Source organism: Suillus subaureus (genome assembly GCF_016647635.1).
Source record: "Suillus subaureus strain MN1 chromosome Unknown BJ212scaffold_3, whole genome shotgun sequence".
NCBI classification, from domain to species: Eukaryota; Fungi; Basidiomycota; class Agaricomycetes; order Boletales; family Suillaceae; genus Suillus; species Suillus subaureus.
Genome location: NW_024538559.1, coordinates 156,496 through 175,870, shown reverse-complemented (window position 1 = coordinate 175,870; position 19,375 = coordinate 156,496). Strand labels below are relative to the sequence as shown.

General features: G+C 47.3%; 7 protein-coding genes across 7 annotated transcripts; 4 read left to right on the top strand and 3 right to left on the bottom strand.

Annotated features, from left to right (window-relative positions):
- Window positions 1–692: 692 nt before the first annotated feature.
- Window positions 693–1,835, top strand: BJ212DRAFT_1475681 (uncharacterized protein; the record flags this gene model as incomplete). Its single annotated transcript, XM_041339267.1, has 1 exon — window positions 693–1,835. One exon carries the CDS (start codon window positions 693–695, stop codon window positions 1,833–1,835), a length of 1,143 nt encoding a protein of 380 aa, XP_041198090.1.
- Window positions 1,836–2,490: 655 nt separating this feature from the next.
- BJ212DRAFT_1319714 (uncharacterized protein) lies at window positions 2,491–2,803 on the top strand. Its single transcript, XM_041334361.1, has one exon. It carries the CDS (start codon window positions 2,534–2,536, stop codon window positions 2,765–2,767), a length of 234 nt encoding a protein of 77 aa, XP_041198089.1. The 5' UTR covers window positions 2,491–2,533; the 3' UTR covers window positions 2,768–2,803.
- Window positions 2,804–6,113: 3,310 nt separating this feature from the next.
- Window positions 6,114–7,469, top strand: BJ212DRAFT_1522883 (uncharacterized protein; the record flags this gene model as incomplete). Its single annotated transcript, XM_041341709.1, has 4 exons — window positions 6,114–6,131; window positions 6,199–6,438; window positions 6,535–6,610; window positions 6,784–7,469. 4 exons carry the CDS (start codon window positions 6,114–6,116, stop codon window positions 7,158–7,160), a joined length of 711 nt encoding a protein of 236 aa, XP_041198088.1. The 3' UTR covers window positions 7,161–7,469.
- A 941-nt stretch (window positions 7,470–8,410) lies between these two features.
- On the bottom strand, window positions 8,411–9,609 carry BJ212DRAFT_1444260 (serine hydrolase FSH; the record flags this gene model as incomplete). Its single annotated transcript, XM_041337937.1, has 9 exons — window positions 8,411–8,532; window positions 8,583–8,767; window positions 8,816–8,874; window positions 8,937–8,973; window positions 9,028–9,044; window positions 9,097–9,311; window positions 9,367–9,409; window positions 9,467–9,500; window positions 9,575–9,609. The coding sequence occupies 9 exons, from the start codon at window positions 9,607–9,609 to the stop codon at window positions 8,411–8,413; spliced, it is 747 nt and encodes a 248-aa protein (XP_041198087.1).
- Window positions 9,610–9,812: 203 nt separating this feature from the next.
- On the bottom strand, window positions 9,813–11,270 carry BJ212DRAFT_1319675 (mitochondrial carrier domain-containing protein). The gene is made up of 7 exons (XM_041334360.1): window positions 11,055–11,270; window positions 10,933–11,001; window positions 10,683–10,881; window positions 10,412–10,633; window positions 10,201–10,356; window positions 10,063–10,146; window positions 9,813–10,042 (listed from the first exon to the last, which is right to left on the bottom strand). The coding sequence occupies exons 1-7, from the start codon at window positions 11,133–11,135 to the stop codon at window positions 9,918–9,920; spliced, it is 936 nt and encodes a 311-aa protein (XP_041198086.1). The 5' UTR covers window positions 11,136–11,270; the 3' UTR covers window positions 9,813–9,917.
- A 34-nt stretch (window positions 11,271–11,304) lies between these two features.
- On the bottom strand, window positions 11,305–13,321 carry BJ212DRAFT_1319671 (uncharacterized protein). The gene is made up of 6 exons (XM_041334359.1): window positions 12,710–13,321; window positions 12,357–12,655; window positions 12,176–12,301; window positions 12,051–12,121; window positions 11,819–11,986; window positions 11,305–11,764 (listed from the first exon to the last, which is right to left on the bottom strand). The coding sequence occupies exons 1-6, from the start codon at window positions 13,092–13,094 to the stop codon at window positions 11,710–11,712; spliced, it is 1,104 nt and encodes a 367-aa protein (XP_041198085.1). The 5' UTR covers window positions 13,095–13,321; the 3' UTR covers window positions 11,305–11,709.
- Window positions 13,322–13,562: 241 nt separating this feature from the next.
- Window positions 13,563–16,252, top strand: BJ212DRAFT_1522823 (major facilitator superfamily domain-containing protein). The gene is made up of 9 exons (XM_041341708.1): window positions 13,563–14,186; window positions 14,237–14,256; window positions 14,309–14,416; window positions 14,466–14,555; window positions 14,665–14,895; window positions 14,935–15,309; window positions 15,361–15,477; window positions 15,533–15,673; window positions 15,725–16,252. The coding sequence occupies exons 1-9, from the start codon at window positions 14,040–14,042 to the stop codon at window positions 15,924–15,926; spliced, it is 1,431 nt and encodes a 476-aa protein (XP_041198084.1). The 5' UTR covers window positions 13,563–14,039; the 3' UTR covers window positions 15,927–16,252.
- The last annotated feature ends 3,123 nt before the right edge of the window (window positions 16,253–19,375 follow it).

The following is a 19,375-nucleotide window of genomic DNA, read 5'->3' as shown; positions in this document are numbered from 1 at the left end:
AGGATGATTCCATCCTAAGTCAAGTTATATCTACAATCTCAGCCAGCCAAATACTTTTGAATGAATGAAGCAAGACGATTTCGAGGATATGTGGGAACACAATGTATATTATCCATTTTCAGATAGAGCAGAGTGGGAACTCACAAAATTCCTTTGTGAGAACTTGAATCAAGGGCAGATCACTCGATTTCTGAAACTTCCCTGGGTTTGTTGGGATCAATTTACATTGACCAGGCTAATCATGCTCTCCCAGGTGGTTTCAGAGGTGAGACAGCCACTGTCTTTTAAGAATGCCAAGCAGCTCTTTACTTTCATGGAGGCATTACCAGTGACCCCTAAATGGAAGTGCACACCCATCAAGACTGATGGATATACAACTATGCACCCTGTGAATCTCATCTGGTGAGACACCCTGGAAGTTACACACCATATTTTCGGCAATCCAATTTTTGCCAACCATATGGAATATGATCCTTATGAAATATGAGACAACAGTGAGCACAAGTATGGGGAGTGGATGTCGTGTGAGCATGCATTCAAAATTCAGGCAGGTTCCTTCTAAGCTTCCAACATAAATGTGTCTCACTAAGCAAATTTATTTCTAGAGTCAACTGCCCACTGGCGCATCTATAGTACCCATCATTCTGGCATCTGACAAGACCCCAGTAACATGACACACAGGCTCACTCGAGATGCACCCCACGTTCCTGACAATCAGGAACATCCACTCTGAAATTCGCATGAAGGCAACCTCACATGCATGGGCCTGCATCATGTACATTCCAACCCCAGAATATATCATGAACCATGATTTCTCAGGAGTATTGGAAGTGCACCTCTGGCATAGGTGCATGGATATGGTCTTACAAAACCTGAAGGTCACGGCTCAAGTGGGTGAATTCATGACAGACCCAATGGGTTGCTGGTGTTATGCATTCACACCACTTGCCACCCACATTTCTGACCTTCCTGAGCAACTTATGATTGCATGCGTCTCGAAAAATGTCTCACCCATAACCCTAGCTGCACCAGCACAGTTTGACGATGGCATTGTGCACCCTCCCCAAGATGGCCAATCTACAATCAATGAGCTGATCACGCTTGGCAAAATTGTAGATCCCTGGAAAGTTCAGGAATTTCTGGAGTGGGCAAAGCAACAATCACTCAGTGGTGTCCATCTCCTGTATTGGTGTGACTGGTGGTTTTCTGACCCTGCCATTTTCCTCGTCCCCAAACTACTACACACATGCCACAAGTTTTTCTTCAATCATATATTGAAATGGTGCAAGGAGGTGGTAGGTGCTAATGAGCTGGATGCTCGATTCCACAGCCAGCATAAATGTGTTGGCATGCATCATTTCACTGATGGCATCTCTCATGTTAATCAAATGACTGGACGTGAGCATTGCAATATCCAGCAAAGACTGGTCCCCACCATCGTGGGCGTGACTACCCCTGGATTTGTTTGTGCACTCCATGCACTTGTAGACTTCATATATAAATCACAGGCTCCTACCTTCACTGATTCCTCCATTGGCAGCATGGTTGCCTCCCTCAATGAGTTCCACGCCCATAAACACTTCATCTTAGAGGCAGAGGCTCGCACAGGAGCCTCCAGCCCAATGGGTCATTTCCAAATCCCGAAACTCGAGCTCTTTAATTCCTTTGCATGCTCTATCTGTAAATCTGGTGCTGTCATCCAACATTCAGCAGATGCCAGCGAATGGCTGTTGATCATGCACTGCAAGACACCTTTCACTTGGACAAGTCACCAAAGGAGCACGTTTACTCAACAGGTTGTCACTCTCGTTAATCATGAGGATACAATGCAATAATTTGACTTGTACACCCTCCTTCGTGAACAGGGGATCTCTCTCGTTAATGTTATGGACGAAGAGTTCAATGAAGTCATTGATACCGATCCAACATTCAGTTGGATAGCGTGTGTTACACCACAGGAGATGCACCGTTTTCAGGCCATTCGACCCGTCTGCAATCATTTTCTCAAAGGGATTCTTTCCAATGAGGCCAGTGTGGCTTTTCATGTTACAATTGCTCACGATCTCACTGATAAGAATGCCACTACTCTGGCTAATCATTATCATCTCCCTCATTTCCCACAACTGCTTGCACAATTTCTTGAAGTTGTCTCCAGTCCTAACTCACACTTTCATGGTCGCCTGCTTAAAGCCTGGTTTAAATTTAGGCTACAGCTTCACTCTTGACTCTGTCCAAGTAATATCATGCCAAGCCAGCAGGTTCAGGCCTATCCACCATCTGATTCCCATCCTTACAGAAATTGCGATATTGTCCTCCTTCAACCTCCAGGCCATGATCCACAGTATTGTACATTCTCAAATTTTGCTCAATTCTGGCTACTGATATGCCTTCAGCACCATACATTGCTCAAGTCCAAATGGTTTTCGCACTCTCTCCATGAGGGTTGCAGCTGCCAGCTGAGCTGATGGGCCCCCTTTGGTATGTTGAGCTCTTTGAAATAGCCACACCCCCTGAAGCTGAGCTACATATTGCCATGTACCGAGTTCACCGTTCATTCCATACTGCGCCTGATGGTTCTTGCACATGGGTTGGGAAGATTGTATGCCTTATTGATGTCACTCATGCTGTAGAACTCATACCAGTCTATGGGGTAACATTGGATTGCACTGTTACCTCCGCAACGTCTCTTGAACGCTACAATGATTTCTATCTCAATGCATTCTCCAACAAAGAGTGGTACCATATGCTACATGCAGATTATGTCTAGCTTTACCTAGTTTTGTGCCATAATGTTTTCAATCTATGATTTTCAATGTTATCAGTGATATGATCAAACCTCATGACTGATCTGGGCCTTGATAAGTCGATGATCTGCTATCTCTATCTTACCAGACAGCGAACTGGTTCTTTGGATCGTAATATGCTCGGCTAGTCCATCCTTTCCAAAAAAACTCAAGTCTGTAACCAATCCCTGGACTATCCCAAACTCAGTGGTCAATGAGCAGCTAAAGTTGTAGATGGCCTGACCCTGTTCTCCTCTTACATAATTAGGCACCAAGTGTGACTTGTCACAGCGTGGTTGTCGATATTTGATGATCAAGTGGTTACTGATGGCAGTCTGACGTGCGATGTCTTTATAAGGGTAATTGTTGACACAAGGAATTAATGAGGAGGATGAATCTTGGGCCACAACTGGGTGGTTACTGGCTGTGTCAGGTGGACACCAGAGGAATTGCACCCCCAGCTTAGATCTGGTTTGATTGCGCCTGATCGGGTTATTTTTAACCCCTATTTCCATTGTCCCAGCCGGTCCCAGCGATGCCTTATTTTGGCAGGTATCTCCCACTACTCCCAACAACTCGCTAATATCACGAGCTCCAGTTGATCGGTTGCTGACGTCATCGCGGCTGGATCCGTGGCGATGAGTGGGAGAATTCCGGTAGTGGCAACATGTAGTCTACCGGAGTGGGGGGGCAGGGATTCGAACCCATGACCTGACTCAGGTAAAAACCCAGCCAGTGGACCACTACACCACCGCGCCCCATCGAGCCTAGTTGATCACTGGTTGCGTCGCTACCGACTCCCTTACATTGGATGAAGCCCAACGCTAACGTTATGTCGCTGCTTGCAACAACTTTTTCACCACACTTCTTAAAGTTCACAATTAATCTGATCTCTTGTGACACACCTGCCCATACGGACGTGATAAGCCACTAGGTTTCTTAGCGGCTTCGCTACTCCATCATATTCTACTTCGGATCCGAGGTGGGTACTACTTGAGCCAGACAGTAGATCAATCTTGTGCTAATTCCACCACCTCCATCAGACGCTAGAGCTCTGCCAGCAGCAGATATGTGACGGGAGTAGAGAGGGATAGGACTGGCAGGTGAGAAACTTTTTCACAAAGTGTAATCATCTGTGAGATCCGTGTTAATCCCGTTGTTGTATATCACATAAACACGTGCGCATTACTTTGAAATTCCAGGAATATTAATGGATTATTGATTGATGTAGCCGCGCGCAGATAATGTGCGGATTGACTGACCTTTTTTGTCGTCTTTGTGGTTGAACAGGGTCCCGCAACACTCGCCGCCTTAACATCACAGATTCACCACGAGACAACACCCTCCAATGCCCGCTTGACAGCCGCAGCTATCGCCTGAGTTTCACGGTCAGCTGGGCGTTATCCTTGTATTTTCAGATCGTCAAACGTTCGACCTCAAAAAAAAAGCTCTCCTACTTATGGATCATCCGAATCTGTGTGACTTCTCGGGCAACACAGTGAGGACCAAAATGGAGTGAAAGTCCCTCTATAATCTCCACGATAGGCTAAGGCTGACGTGCGTGCACATCTAGTGTTTTCATTTCCACTGTCTCCCACACAGCTTACCTGGGTTCACAGAAGAATTGATGGCACGCCGACGCCGTAAGGTCATTCAGCGCTCAATTTCTCTCGCATCTTCTTGATCTTCTGCCCAGCGTCTATGGTTGGGAAGTATGTATGACGGGATATCTCCATTTTTTAGGCCAAAGGCGGGACTAGGCAGGTCTTCTTATTAGTAAGTTCCTTCGGCTCAATCGAAATATTGATACACGTGTATGACAGTTGATATTTTGAATGTATCCCTCAAATGAAGTTTCATCCTATCAACTATTCGATCAACCTGAAGACCCGCTTAAAACCGTGAGCCGGGCAGGAAATCTCCTCTTTACATCCGCAAATTTAAGTTTCACGATCTATGAGTTGCCAAAGTCCTTGACCCATCACCGTCGCAAACTCAAAGCGTTGTTTGGGACACGCTCTGGTAGATCAGCGACTGAAGGTTTCCTGTTTTTTCCGTGCATCAACAGACATTGCTAAATATTTTGCAAGGAATATTCTGAATCGTCACCGTCATTAGCTCGCCTGAGTCAGCCCGGTGAACTGGACGGTCCCGGATCATCGGACGGAGCCGTCATTGTGAAACTGACCGTTCTATGGATTACGATAACTAATAAGCCGTACGACAGCCGGTGGCCGGCGCCATCCTATACCATCAGATCACGACCAAAGCGCCCGAAAGCCTTATTGTCTTCAAACCGTGAGCCCAAAACTTTACCTCTGATAATTTCGGTGTATTTACGGGTATGATGCCCTTCCTGCAGATGTAATACGGTGCGCGCCCACCCGCTCCACTAGCATGTTCTACCAATGCGATCAAATTACCACATCCACTTGCAGGAAAAAACTCGTCGTGAATATGCGCACAACATTGGATGTTATCGTGCGTTCCGCTGATGCATGACACAGAAAATGATATAGGCTCAGTAGGGCACCTTCCCACCAATCTGGCCATACAGCACACGGCGTATACAAGCGCTTTTCGGGGCCCTATCACCAATAACCATTTGCACACGCAAACGAACCCCCGTTGGCCATTACGGAAAGATGATTCCACTCATTTGCCACTCATGGTTAATTTCTTGCAACGCGATACCATAAATATCCAACTTGGTATAGCGAATTGAGACCGCCGCACTGGTAGTGTTGTTCTGTTCGTTCTACTACAAGTTCTCCCGCGATACTTGGATTCAAGAGGAATCAGGAGGTTCTCGTATTCACATCAGCCCTTGTTTTCTCTGCATATCGCAAGTTCTCTGACTTAACCTGCGTGGGGACAACATCACATAGTCATCCTTGCTAAAGCTTGCTAGTATGGCGCTTAGTTGAGGTTTCTTGCTTGGCCTTGCCAGTTGCAACCGTCGTTGACACCCTCGTAAAAATGTGAGCCAGAATTTTGATAAGCTGCACCTATCGGAAAGCACAGTACGTTGTTCCGCGACCCTTTCACCTCTTTAATTAATATCGCCAAGCCAACATCTAGGATCGGATATGAGATGAATTCAATTCAGTTGATAGGGCCTTCGAACTTCTACTTCGATATTGGCGGGTGGATCACCCTTAACCAAGAGATATGGCCAGATTAGCTTTTTGTTACATTGCTCGTTCGAATACTCTCTAGCCTCCACCAGATACCATTCAGACTATAAAGTAAGCAATCACAAGCACTGGTAGTCACCAATAAAATTTTCTCGTTAACCATTGTCCATTTTCCCTCCTACCACGAGATCACATGTCTGCCATCTTGCCCGTCAGTCTCAGCCGACCTTACTACTGGTTCTTTGTCTGACAACTAACGATGGTATGGTATTTCATAGGACCTATACAATGATCCCACCGTAGCCGCCAACTTTTCTAACCACACCATCTGTTTGTGGGACAGTGGCTTGGGAATACCATGTGGCGCATTTATTAGTGTATCGGACCTTTCAAAACATTTGTGGATGCACGGGGTGAATGGGCCGGCAAAATCGGACATGTCTTGCGCATGGGGTGACTGCGGAAGGGCCATGAAACGGGAGAGCGTTGTTCGACATGTTGAGGAGGTGCACTTGCAGGTGAAATACCTCTGCGACCAGTGTGGTGCCCCCTTCTCGCGCAAATCTACGCGCAATGCTCATGTCTCTAAATCGCACCCACACGCATCCTAGTAGGAAATTCTTACGTTTGGGTGCATACATTTTGCTGGACTTCTAGGAATTGTCTGCGATGAACATTTTCTTGTACGACGTTAGTGTACCACTCTCGTTCTGTATATGTACATTATCACACTCGGTCTCTAACCTTGGACAAAGTGTTTGACAACAGTATATCTTCTTTCATGTATTACACATATGGTATTGTAGATTCGTATTTAACCTATATGATGGCATTTAACCCTGATTTGTATGTTTGAAATTTAGCCCGGTATTCATCTCCATCCACATTGTCGGGGAATACGGCCGAGTTGATCATGGGTCCTCCACTCTCGACCGAGCCTCGCGATGTAGATGACCTTGCTGGTCCAGAGAGTATCTCGCCTGACGACATTACGGCTGAATTTGCAGCTCTCGAAGAGTTGAAAAGGACTGAAGAAGTTCAGGGAATCAACGAAAATGAATTGCTCGAGGGCAATGCTTTTGATTTCGACGAGTTGGATCGGGTCGAACAAGGAATGATACCACAGGCTATTTTAGATGAGATTGAGATGGTTGATTACAATGGCGAGGGTGATCAATGGGACGATGTAACCTTGATGTCATCTTTACATAGGAATGCTGTATGCATTTTTACCGAGTAACATATACGTAGTACATACGTACAGACTAGCTAGGCACCTAGAGTCGTGCCATTCCGGTAAAACAACCAGTTTTGCCGGTTATATATTATAACTGGCAGAACTAAATCCAAGTAATTCTGGGCGCCCTTCACACTAATGTTTCATGGCCCCGGTTTTCCAAACAATGTTAACATCATTAGAATTCAACCCTGCCACTCTTGCGCAGATTTTTACCTACGTTATATCTCATTGACGAAATACCTGGCCTAGATACAGGTATGAATAATCTACAGTACCAGAATAGTATGAGTGAGATAACTGTGAAATAAACAAACATACCCTCGGTCTCGGATGAAAGACTGATGGGAAACGACAATGAGTCGTTTCTGGAATGATCGGGATGCTATATACGGTAAGTAAAGAACGGCGGTAGGTGCAGTGGGCTAAGTTCGACGTCAACGAGCGTCGAGTTACGGTCTATGACCTCAACACTCATTTCTGGTAGTTGCATAAGCCCAGTGGACAACTCCATCAGCTTGATGTAATGCCCTAAACCACAGAGCAGCTGCTCATGAAGATGGTTGCTAATCGATGCAGCGAATAAGTCCTTCTTGAGTCTTCCAGGTACATAGTTAGGCTCGTGACCAACCTGGCGTATACTACCACAGACACCATGATCGCACAGGATGCCGGTATTGATTGGACTGCAAACACCAGCGGATAATCAGCGCAGAGAATTGAGGCGCGGTAAGTTTCTGTTTTAACTCTGGGCAATCCCCTCTTGGACTCCACTCCGATATAAGGGTCCGAAGGTGCGAACCTTAAATATGAGCGATAATCGATTGCCATAGCTGGCGCTAACCGTCGAGTCGTTGCTCGAAGTTGGGTGGGTCGAATCGTGTCTGCACCCTAAGCTGCAACCCCGGAATGAATTTAGCTAGTGCCAGCTTGAAATGTTATAATCAAGATAACCAGTGCTCACAGTGCGAAGTCCAGGATGTAGTCTTCTATAGGGCATAAACCCAACGAACAATTTAAGAAACAAATGACTATGAATCTGTCCGGAATCCATATGCTGGTAGATCAGAGTTTGAAATTTAGAAGTAGCGAAGTCGTCTAGTGAGAGTCAGACAAAGCTCATCCACTGTCTTATTGACTTTGTGATGTCCTCACCTACTCTCGAAAGCCACGTACTTGCGCCTGTGTAAAGTATAGCATTTCTATCACGTAGCTCTATTACAGTTCGAGGTATCGTTTGAGACGCTGGTGCGTCAATCGTCCGGGGTAGGCTGAAGAACAGTTCTCGGTTCTGGGGAAGGAATCACTCCAAGAGGATCAGCCAAGTAATTGCGGAAGAACTCCCTCCAGTTGGCCTTCGAGGGCACGAAATGACCTATATATGGCGTCAGAAACGAGTCGCATCGTATGTCGGAATCGGCTGACCGCCATCATGCTCCTCCAATCTCTTGTTCTGTGAGAGATCAAGCAGACCCTTCGAGCGCTCCTTAATGACAATGACATCGTTTCTCCCGAGAACGTGCAGGGTGGGTGTAGAATACGATGTCCCAAAAGTTTCTGCGCTAATAGACCCAGGTGCCTTGAAGCCTGAGACGGCTACACAGAATTTGCTAAGTCAAGGCTAAGCACTTGTATCTCTCTGGTGGGAGGTTACGTACAAAGGCGGGTGAGGAGCCTCTCCATCGATGAGAAAGGGAGGGTATGAATGGGGTCTGCTCTAGCTGAGAAGGATGAAGCCTTAAGAGTCAACTGGTCCGATTACATCGCGAATATACACACGAGAGCGGCAAGCAGAGCAGCCATAGCTGCTCCTTGACTTTGGTTTCACCCATAAGCCAAATAGCGTTGAAGAGAGCTGGCGAAGGATTACCTGAAGCCAAACACACCCTACGACCAATTCATTTCAGCTCGATGTGTGATGTGCATCAGGTATACTCACATCATATCGATCACGTTGAAGAATATCTCTCAAGAGGAGTATAGAGTCTTCTAATCCGTGGGCGACTGTTCTCTCAGGGTTAGATTTCCACCAAGCTCGGGGAGTGGCTGAAGGATCGGAGGACGTCGTGTTCGCCTCTGAAGCTCCGAGAGCTGCCAATGAAGAGGCGGCGTCGAGGTCAACAGGAAGTAAGACGATGGGTCCGTCCACGAATACTGTGTCCGTCTGTTAAGCTGTACATCGCCATGGTTGCATAGATTCCAAGCATACCCATTTCAATGCCTTTTCCCATCGATTTCCTCAAGGCCCCAAGCTGTGATGAATCAGCCTGTGAGATGATGACGGGGTACCAGAACACGAAGAAACTTACGCGTTTACTGAATATGCTGGCATTCTGCGAGTGTCTGAGGAAGTAATCAGTCATCCACGCATGCTGCTGCCGGTGGTGATTCGTGAACTCAGTTAAGCTGGTACTTGCCCATGCAGCATTAGCACCTTCGTTGGAGCAGCCATCACTGTCAGCTCGCCTGTAGTCTCCCCTATTCAGACCTAGACTGGAGGATGGTTCCGTCTACGTTATACAGGCTTGCCTGCACCTCAAATGTTCGGGCTAGTGGTGTGTAAGTCACCGATCACGTTCGGACTTCGCCCAATGACCCGAATATGAGTCGGGCCGATTAGAGCCGTTCCCAGCGTCTACTCACCACAAACTAAGTCGGAACTCACACACCCTTCGTTTACTAGCCAAAACACAACGTACACCCTTAAGACACTTCTGTATCTGCAGATAAATCTTCCCAGATGTACTGGCTCTTCTTAAATCACTCCGAGTACCGATCTTGCGATGGTGAAACTTTCATCGTCTCGATGATCCCTCTCACTTTTTCATACACAGCGAACACAATCGCCTGTCCAGGAGCCACTCTCAGAACCCTCGGCGTAATCCCTTGTAGAACGACCGTACACCTTCCTGTTTCCACATATCCTTTGCGATCGCTGCAATCCGCTGAAACGCCGTAGTTCCTGGTTCATACGTGGCCTTTTGCAATCCTATCGGTGTCATGGATTACTTGGATGTAGGCAATCCCTGCAGGATGCACTTACGAGTTTTAATCGTGTCTATCGGGGCATTTGAGAAGGGTCCCATAGCACCTGATATAAGTCCAATAACCATGTGTTGGTATGAGGGTAAGTCCTTCAAATCCGGCTGGTATGTGTGTGCCAATTTCTTAAGTTCCTGATACGCAGTGAAGTTTGCGCCTACGATCACGTTATTCATAAGCCTCGTATCAATATCAGAACTTGTCGAACTAACCTTGATTGGTAGCTTGTCGTAAAGCAGTGAGCGAGACACCTCTATAAAGGGCCGAGAAACCTTCTTCACGTATGATCGTGTAGACCGCATGACCCGCATTGCGATATCTTGGAGCTTCCAGCGGATCAGCAAGCGAGTGTTGTTGCGCCTGCAGACGAATCTTCACCACTTCCATGGGACAGACGACTGCGATCGCCTCGGTCGTCCCAGCGGCGAGCCCAGCTAAGCCGAGAAGTCAGCTTTCATCATGCAATAACCTTGAATAGATTACCGATGAAGATATTCCCCACCCTGGTGTTTCCTGTCGATTTATCCGCCAACCATTCCTTGTACGTCTCAAAGCTGGCAAATCGAATGGCCATCTTTGGGACTATTCCGGAGAGGACAGCGCCGAGGCCCTTGTATAATGCCAATGGCGTCTCGCGTCTAACAATCATGAGACCTGTCGCCAAAAATCCTCGTGGCTTTGTCTGGCGGGGAGTTAGTTGACGAACGCCGCACAAGTATTGCTTGTGACATACCCCAGGGGCTATCCCAGATTTGGAGAGTTGCATCCGCACCTTTATGGTGTCGAGCGGTTGGCAGCAGATCTGAGACCCTTGATCGTTATATGGAGCGCACGACATTGAATATGCACACTGACCGCCTCCATTGCGCCAGCGATCCCTCCAGCCGTGATATGTGTAGCGAAGCCTACCGGCTTCTTGTCCCCATTCCTTGACATAATTCTAGGGGATCCGGGCGTCTGGAGAGTTGGGTAGGGTATTAGATACCAGCGGTTGAAAAGCTGAGTAAAATAAAATGAGTTTCACCCTCACATACGGCCGATGAAATGTAAGACTGGCGGATTTAACATGTGAATATTTGATTTGTGCCTACCATTTCCGGACCTTCCCGCGTTAGCACCGACCAAGTACTTCCAGTCCTTGTTGGATCATCGAGAGTCACAAGACTTTATACTTGCCCCGCTCTTTATCCGCTCGACGCTTTGCATCCGGACAATGGTACACGCGCACATGCACTAGTCAAAATCTCGGGCGGCACATCGACGTCAATAGTAGTTCAGGCCGACAAACAATCAACCAACGAGCTGTCGAGTGAAATGGTAGTTCCTTTAAAGCAAATGGGAGTCTATTGTGGATCCGGGTGTGAAGCAGATGTATAATGCGTGCCAAGGTATCCGATGGAGAACCACAAGAACTAGAGATGCGATGAAATGAAATGCGACTACTAAGGTATTTAGGTAATCGATGAGGTATAAGATCCAAAGCCCAGGGATATATGCGCTATGATGAACGTTAACTGTCATTCGCGGACGCGTTGCCTTCGGTCGCTTGTGCTTTCTCCGTAACAGCAGGTATCGACCGACGATCTTTAAGCAAAGGCATCAAATTTGACGAAGCCGACACAGGCGACGTATTTTGCGGACTAGTTCGCAGTGCTTCCTCGCCTGATGGTTTAGGTTCTTCGTCAACCAGGGACTCGTTTGATGCATGAAGGGACTCGATATCGTCATCGTGAACTGGGCAGAATGGACCCTTAAACAGCTTATGTTGGGCGTATGCAAATGCAGGTCTGTTTACGTCCCGCGTCAATATGTCAGGTTTACGATACAATATATAGGAAACTGGTGACATACGTCAATGCAATGGAGAGTGCAATTATAACCAATGTGCTCGTGGGCGGAAAGTACCCGTTACTCGTTGTATCCTGCAATCTGATTAAATTGTGATTACTTTTGAACGATTCAAGGTGAGTACACACCACGACGTGATAACGGTTTCTGTCAATCAAATATCTAAGGCCCCGACTCATGCCAGATTGCTGATTAATAGCCAGGTCTATCCCCAGGGCGCAAAAGAAAGTACCGACAGACGCTGATCCCAGAAGCTATTTGATTCAGTCAGGATGCAGGGAGACCATAAAGGACGAAGTCAACGCTCACTAGTCCAGCTCGCTGTTTCCAAATGACAAGTACTGCACTTGCGAGACCACAGAATGCAACGAGTAGCCAATTGACAAAGAACGCAGCAGGGTCGGGTACCAATAGGAGGCTACGTAGTAATGCTATCCGTATCCCGATGGCGAGGCCACCCTGTATGCCTAACTGGAGGAGCCCTACCATGCGACCCACTTCTAAAAGCCCGAAGAGAAAGCCCAAACAAAATAGTACAAGAACTAAAGCTGTCAAGGTAATATCCGAAATACCGACATTATCCAATGTATTAACAAAAACAGACCACGCTGTATAGACGGGTTAGGCAAATTTCCATACATGAATTGTTAGTCGCTACCCACATGTGACAGACACAGATAGGCCTATGGCCGCACCGGTGCTAAGGCGCCAGCCGCGAAAGCCGGCCAGCATGAGTGGAACGCCAACTGTGAACGAGAACGCAATCCACAAAATAGCAGGCAGCGAGAATCCACTACCGCTGCCGTCGGTTGCGAGTCCTTGAGGAATTTCATCCCCAGTGAGTGGGCTGTAAACCACGACAGTCCCGTTTGTGTTGGTGACAATGACATTAGGATCTTGGAGACGTTGAAGTTGCTGAGTAGCTGTAGAGTACGTGGTCTGTGCCATAGCTCCTTGTAGCAGGCTGCTTGCGAGAGCAACGAAGACTAGAGATGGTACGAGTAGTCGTTTGCTGTGGCGACATTTGCAGCGCATTGAAACCACCATGGGTCTCCTGCTTACGCCAACAGCGAGAATTTAAAGACTAATTATAATATAAGACTTGAAATGCCTTGGTGGAAGGGCCTGAGCTAGAAAGCAGGCCAAACGAGCGACGATGAAAAATGAGTGGGGATCAGCGTCTTGAAGCGCTTTCTTGATACGAAGACGGAATGAAGAAAAAGACAGTTGCGGTTGTGCCTTCCGGAGTTGTAAGTCACCGCTCATATTGATCCGGTGCCCGAAATCAAGGTTATGTTACAAGTCTCGGCCAGTACTTACGCTACTAGGCGATTACATAATTACATAGGTAGCATCAAGTTGGGGGATGCCTTGCTTGTTGCAACACGCAAGCACACAGAATCGCGGATACACCAAGGGCGCTGTCGTCTTCTGCATGGCACCGAATATAAGGACGACGTGAGCTTGAACGGAGCGTTTAAAATAAAATTGCTCGGTCACGTGCATTACATACATACAAACAGTAGAGGCAAAACTCAAAAGACTGGTCACCAACACCATCTTACTCAGATAGGGTGTCGACAGTCGGTTGTCGCACTCTATTGAATTCAATCCCATCTGTGTTATCATATCTAACGTATATCTCCATGAGTTTCGGATGCCCTGGAGTTCTGCTAGGTGCCACCCCCCTGCCGTGGGCCGGGGACGACCAGTTTTGCCAGACCGTTGGCAAAATTCCCAAGTTCTGCCAAATTCCAACAACACTACCACAACTGTATGCCACACACATGATCATTGCCAGATGCGAAACCTAGCATCGATATGCAGTTCAAGACGGCCCGGGTACCCTATTGGGTGCCAGTCAATATTTAATCGATGACCGTGCAAGACAATCCACGTCAACTCTACACCATTATCAGTCTTTGTTTCTCACCTGCACATCACAAAGAAGAGGCTTGTTAACTCTTCCCGCTGTGTTTTTGTTTTTGAACGATGTCTGCTCTCAGCGATGTGAGATCGGAAACGGCTCATGCCTCCTCTGGTTTATCCAGTCATGCCCATGATATTCTCGAGAGGAGATTGGTGAGGAAGATCGATCTACGTATGTCCGTGATCTTACTTTTGTATGCCCTGAACTATGTGAGTCTGAGCTCTTTCAAAATTATTACTTGGTGCTTACTGCTAGTCAGATTGACAGAGCAAATGCTAGGTATTTTACGCATCTTCATAGACGTTTATATGATATTTCATGTCATCCACAGTAGCGCACGGTTGGGAGGTTTTGAGAAAGACCTGCACCTGCAGGGGAGTCAATACGCGACGATCTTGTCTATCAGCTATGTGGGATTCATTATCATGCAAGTGCCAGCGTGAGTTATATCCGTCATTGAGGAAAAGTTTGTTGTGACTTTCTTTCAGAAATATGTTTCTGCACTGGCTAGAGAGACCTGCCATCCTGATTCCTTGTAGTATGGTGATATGGGGTATAGTATCAACATTAACAGGTCTGTCGACACCGGCCACTCTCATGATTATGAATGCTAACCGTACCCAGGGATCACACAGAAGTACACATTCTCATTTTTCGTTGTCGTGGGGTCTGATAGCTCGACCAAAGTTATACCCAGGTTCTTCTCGCCCGTCTACTCCTTGGTTTTTCCGAAGCACCCTTTTTCCCTGGCGCCATATTTCTTATATCAGGATGGTACAAGCGAGACGAGCTCGCCATGAGAACGACTCTCGTTACTTGTGGAGCCGTGCTCAGCGCTGGGTTCGGATCCCTGTTTGCGTCTGGTATACTTACAGGCATGCAGGGAAAACTTGGTCAATCCGCATGGAGGCGAGAAACGTTTGTCTCTGTCGTTCGCTGAAGTTAACATATCTGCAGGTGGTTGTTTTACATCGAAGGCAGCATCACCGTCGTAGTCGCGATTTGTGCAATATTTATACTCCCTAATTTCCCTCACAACACCAAATGGCTCACTCCGGAGGAAAGGTCACTGGCTATTGCCCGCCTTGCAGACGATGGCTATGGAAGAATGGACCATTACAAACGAACGACCATGCAAGGACTATGGGATGCTTTGTCCGACTGGAAGGTATGGTGGTTTGCAGTCGCACTCGTTATCAATTTTTTGGGGTTGTCATTCGTCATTTACTTCCCGACGATCGTCGCGACTTTGCGATATGATACGACGGTAACTTTGCTGCTCGCCACTCCTCCATGGATGCTTGCCGCGATTGGTGCCTTTTCTCTTTCAAGGTCAATAAACTATTTTTTTTCTATCCCGAATCGTGTCTCATAGATGTTCAGGTACTCTGACCATAGGAAAAAGCGTTTCAAATACATTTTTGCATCGAATGTATTGGCTGCACTTGGATTCACTATATCCATCTGTACGATGAACATGGTTGCGCGCTATGTTTCGCTGTAAGCGGTATTATTGCCCAATAGAGTGATGCCTTGCGTACTCAGACACGTACAGGTTTCTTATGGCTCAAATTGCCTCGGGACAAATCGTTCTCTGGGCATGGGTAAACAACACTTTTTCCAGAGATCCTGCGAAGCGAGCTGTTGCTATTGCTATGATTAGCGGAGTGTCTGCGGTGGGGGGAGTCGCCGGATCGTTAGTGCCACCGATCTCCTGCTCTCGCTGATTCTTTATAATCTCTCATAGGTTCCTCTGGCCTCTCAGCTGGGGCCCGACATATCGTTATTCCTACGCTATCAGCTTCGCAGCACTTGGGGTGTCGACGGCCATGCTTGGTGTCATGCATTTGCATTTGAAGCGGGTGAATGAGCAAATTGAGAGAAACGAGCAGAATGCAAAGGATATCGACGACCTTCAGGACTCTGTTGGTTTTAGATATCTGGTGTAGTTAATGATCTATGCAAACCTCACACTAGGTACTTACAGGCGAAACTACAGCTCATCCCCCTGTCATCGGGTGGAAATCCCCGCAAGACACAATATAATGTTGTACCGCTTCGCTGTAAATTACATCAGTTACGTATACAACTTTTCCTGTGGTGACTCTTTCCTTCGTTTTCTATCATGCATCTTGTCGTGCACTCGGCTGTTGATCGACTTCTGCTGCATAAAACCACGACATGCTACTCTGCTGGTAGGTGCGCAGGCATCACCATAGAATAACACACAACAGCCTACCAGACAAAATCATCCTTCACCAGCCACACATTCAACGGCACCTGTGGCGTTACGCCATCTGGTGGCCTCACAAGAATATGAAATGCTTGTAGTAGCTGTCATTGAATCTCCACGTGGCTTGTGCATTCCGTTCCGTCAGAAGCGAGAAGTGCAAAAATAGAATGAGTGTTGCGAGAACCTGTTCTGTCAGGGGTATTAGTTTTCGTTTCCAAGCCGCCGAGGAATAAGGCAGCATAGAATTCAGTCTGTGTGGAGTGGCTCTAGACTGACCACCCTTTTCACACCTTGCTGCAGTCCACCGTCCCCTGAGGTAGGGTGCTGTCAACATGCCATGGGTGGGAAGGGATTGCCAGCGGTTTCGAGCCTGCGAAAACTTCATCAGGGGGCTGCCGCTACCCCTATTGCTTATACTTCTAGTTCTACTTAGAAAGTCTCTCCTTCTTAGCCTTTTTCAATGAGTAAATAAATCATGCGAAACGGTGTTCCATGCGATACGGCGGTCCGTGAACCATCTATGACCCATCGATGGAGAAGTTTTACAGATATGGGCTAATCCTTATCGTAGATAGACGAATGAGTTTTGTGAGTCCAGGCCTTAAGCCCGAGATGACGACAAAGAAAACACCCAGACTACGGGCCTTTCGACTCGTCTTCGGGATTTCATAATCGAGTCCGTATAGGATAGCGTGCGCATGGATGAACACACACGAAGGTATGGACATACTTGATTCCTTTTCTGCGAATTTGAATCCGCTGTAAAAATCGGGATCAGATTGGTGCGTGAGGTATGTCATGCGAGGGATTGAGACACCGACATGCAGGGACGGCTACCGCCGAGGAACGTCATATATCCTAGTGCATCTAAGCATATGAACTTTAGTGGGGAAATCGCTGTGAGTACTTGCATGTTGGAACACACTAGGAAGCCGCACACTATTTTTGACGCACAGAACAGCAGATCTCGACGTGGATGCAGCGTCTTCCCCATCCAATGAACAATTCGCATCTTGTACTTGCGAGGGAGCAGCAATATTAATGAGGTATGAAAGCCACAGCTCAAAACGCCATTCGTTCGCGTCAGCACCCCACATCTCTCGGTGGTGATTCACAGCGAGGATGGAGATGGTTGTATAGGCGCCCTCCGGGATCGCGACGGCGGACGTTCTGCGTAGTGCGCCATGCATGAAGTGAGTTCTCTGTATAGGAGGGAGAGGACCGTACCATTACTGGAGGAGAGGAATAGGGATGGAGCGTCTCTTTGATGACGCCGTCGAGGAACAGTAGGTTCATAAGGACGTCGTAGGGCAGTACTGGCACTATCCATCGTTTCCACGGTGCATTGCATCTCTCGCACGTCTACCATAAACTACGTTGTGAGCCAGGACACCGTGACCAAATCAAGCACTTTCCTCGACCAATACGGGGAGCAGTATGGCATGATGATCGCCGCGATCGGCCATACCTTCATGAGTTCTTTTGATCAAGCGGTTGTAATGCATGATACGTATGAGTTATGAGTTCAGACGCCAAAACGACCAGACATGAATACGAGTTTGTTTGACTTTGATAGTACCAAGTTAATTCTGTTTGACGTGGAATGCCTCAAAGGAGAACACACTAGGGTTAGGAACCTTGACGAGAAACACTGCACCTGCATTGAGAAATCGAAACTGGCCGCAATTAAACACCGCCAAGAGGGATTGCAACCGACTTCAGATTGTTGCAGTTGAGTCAGATATTTCGCACCGTTGTAATGAGAAGACAGACAGATACACATTATCTCTCTATCATCTCATTACTGCATTGATCTGGTGTGGATGACCATGCTTTTGCACACCTCTGTTTCTGCAGAGAAATTGAAGGTGAACTATACTTCTCTCGGCCATAAGAACATGAGATTAGTTCATCCATTGGCAATTGTCTGCCTGCGAGGAACGACGCCACGTCCGTCATGTTAGGCGCCGGAAGCCTCATCGAAAGAGAGACCGAGACATACGCTTTGGATCAACGTCTTGTCATCAGTCGCCCAAAGCTGTTTTGCCAATTTGTTGGTGGAGCCTTGGATTGCACACGTGCATGTCAGTATCAGTGTGCATTTCTTTTAAAAAAGCTGGTTGGAGGTAGGATGAGTAGCAGAGGAGGTAACATGAACGTACGGAGGGCCGTGTCAACTGGCCCAGCGTTAACAGTGATGTCATGCGATCCGAGTTCCTGCGCGATCGAATAACAGCTTTCGATGTACAGGCCGTTCGATGTAAACCCATTCTTCCCTGCTACCGATGACTCGCCATATTATTGCCCAAATGCAAGAAGGCAAATGGGCGTGCATACCGATGATCCTCCCGCCACAACCTCGTTTTGTCATCGCCTGCGCTACAGCACGCAAACAGAAACGTCCTGTGCATATCGGTATTGAAGACCATATCAAATCAGTGAGAGTAACTATTCGGGTGAGATCGGAGACGGCGCTGGCACACTACACAGTCAATCATGGCTTTCACGAGGATTCGTCCAGCATTTGCCACCATCTACTCCATCTATCAGACTATTATGATAACGCTTCAACACCATACATCACCTTCCCTTCGCTCTCACCCTGTCGAGGTTTGTGCGTTGTGATTTGGAGTCTGGGTGTCGAGCCCGGCTTTGAATCGTGGCGCAATAACCCCATACCCCGGGCTGCTCTACATGGGGCCGATAATTTGATCTGTGCTGGAGTACCAGAATCTGCCACGGTGTGTGTACGTCCTGGTCTGAGCACATCATGGGGTGAGGATGACAACGGCTCTACCTACTGATATTATCACCTCACTTGGTCAGCCTTATAAGGATGTATCCGGGAAAGTCCGATGAATATGCCAGCGCGCAGCATTTCAAAGAACTACATATAAACCAAACCAAATCCCTGGGAGGAGAAAGATGATCATTCAATGTCAAGTTGTGCATGGAGCCCCCTCTACGTCACGATACTATTACTAGGTCTTCATGCATGCTGGACGGTAGCATCGAGTTTCGATGGATCGTTCTTGCACATCGCCTTGCAGATTGATTTCTAGGATATACTTGCAGTTGTAGTCATTCATTGCAGGAGCTGATTGACTAATCGATCATGCCTTGAAAGTGCCCTTTATCATTAGATGCCAATGACTTTGAGTCTCA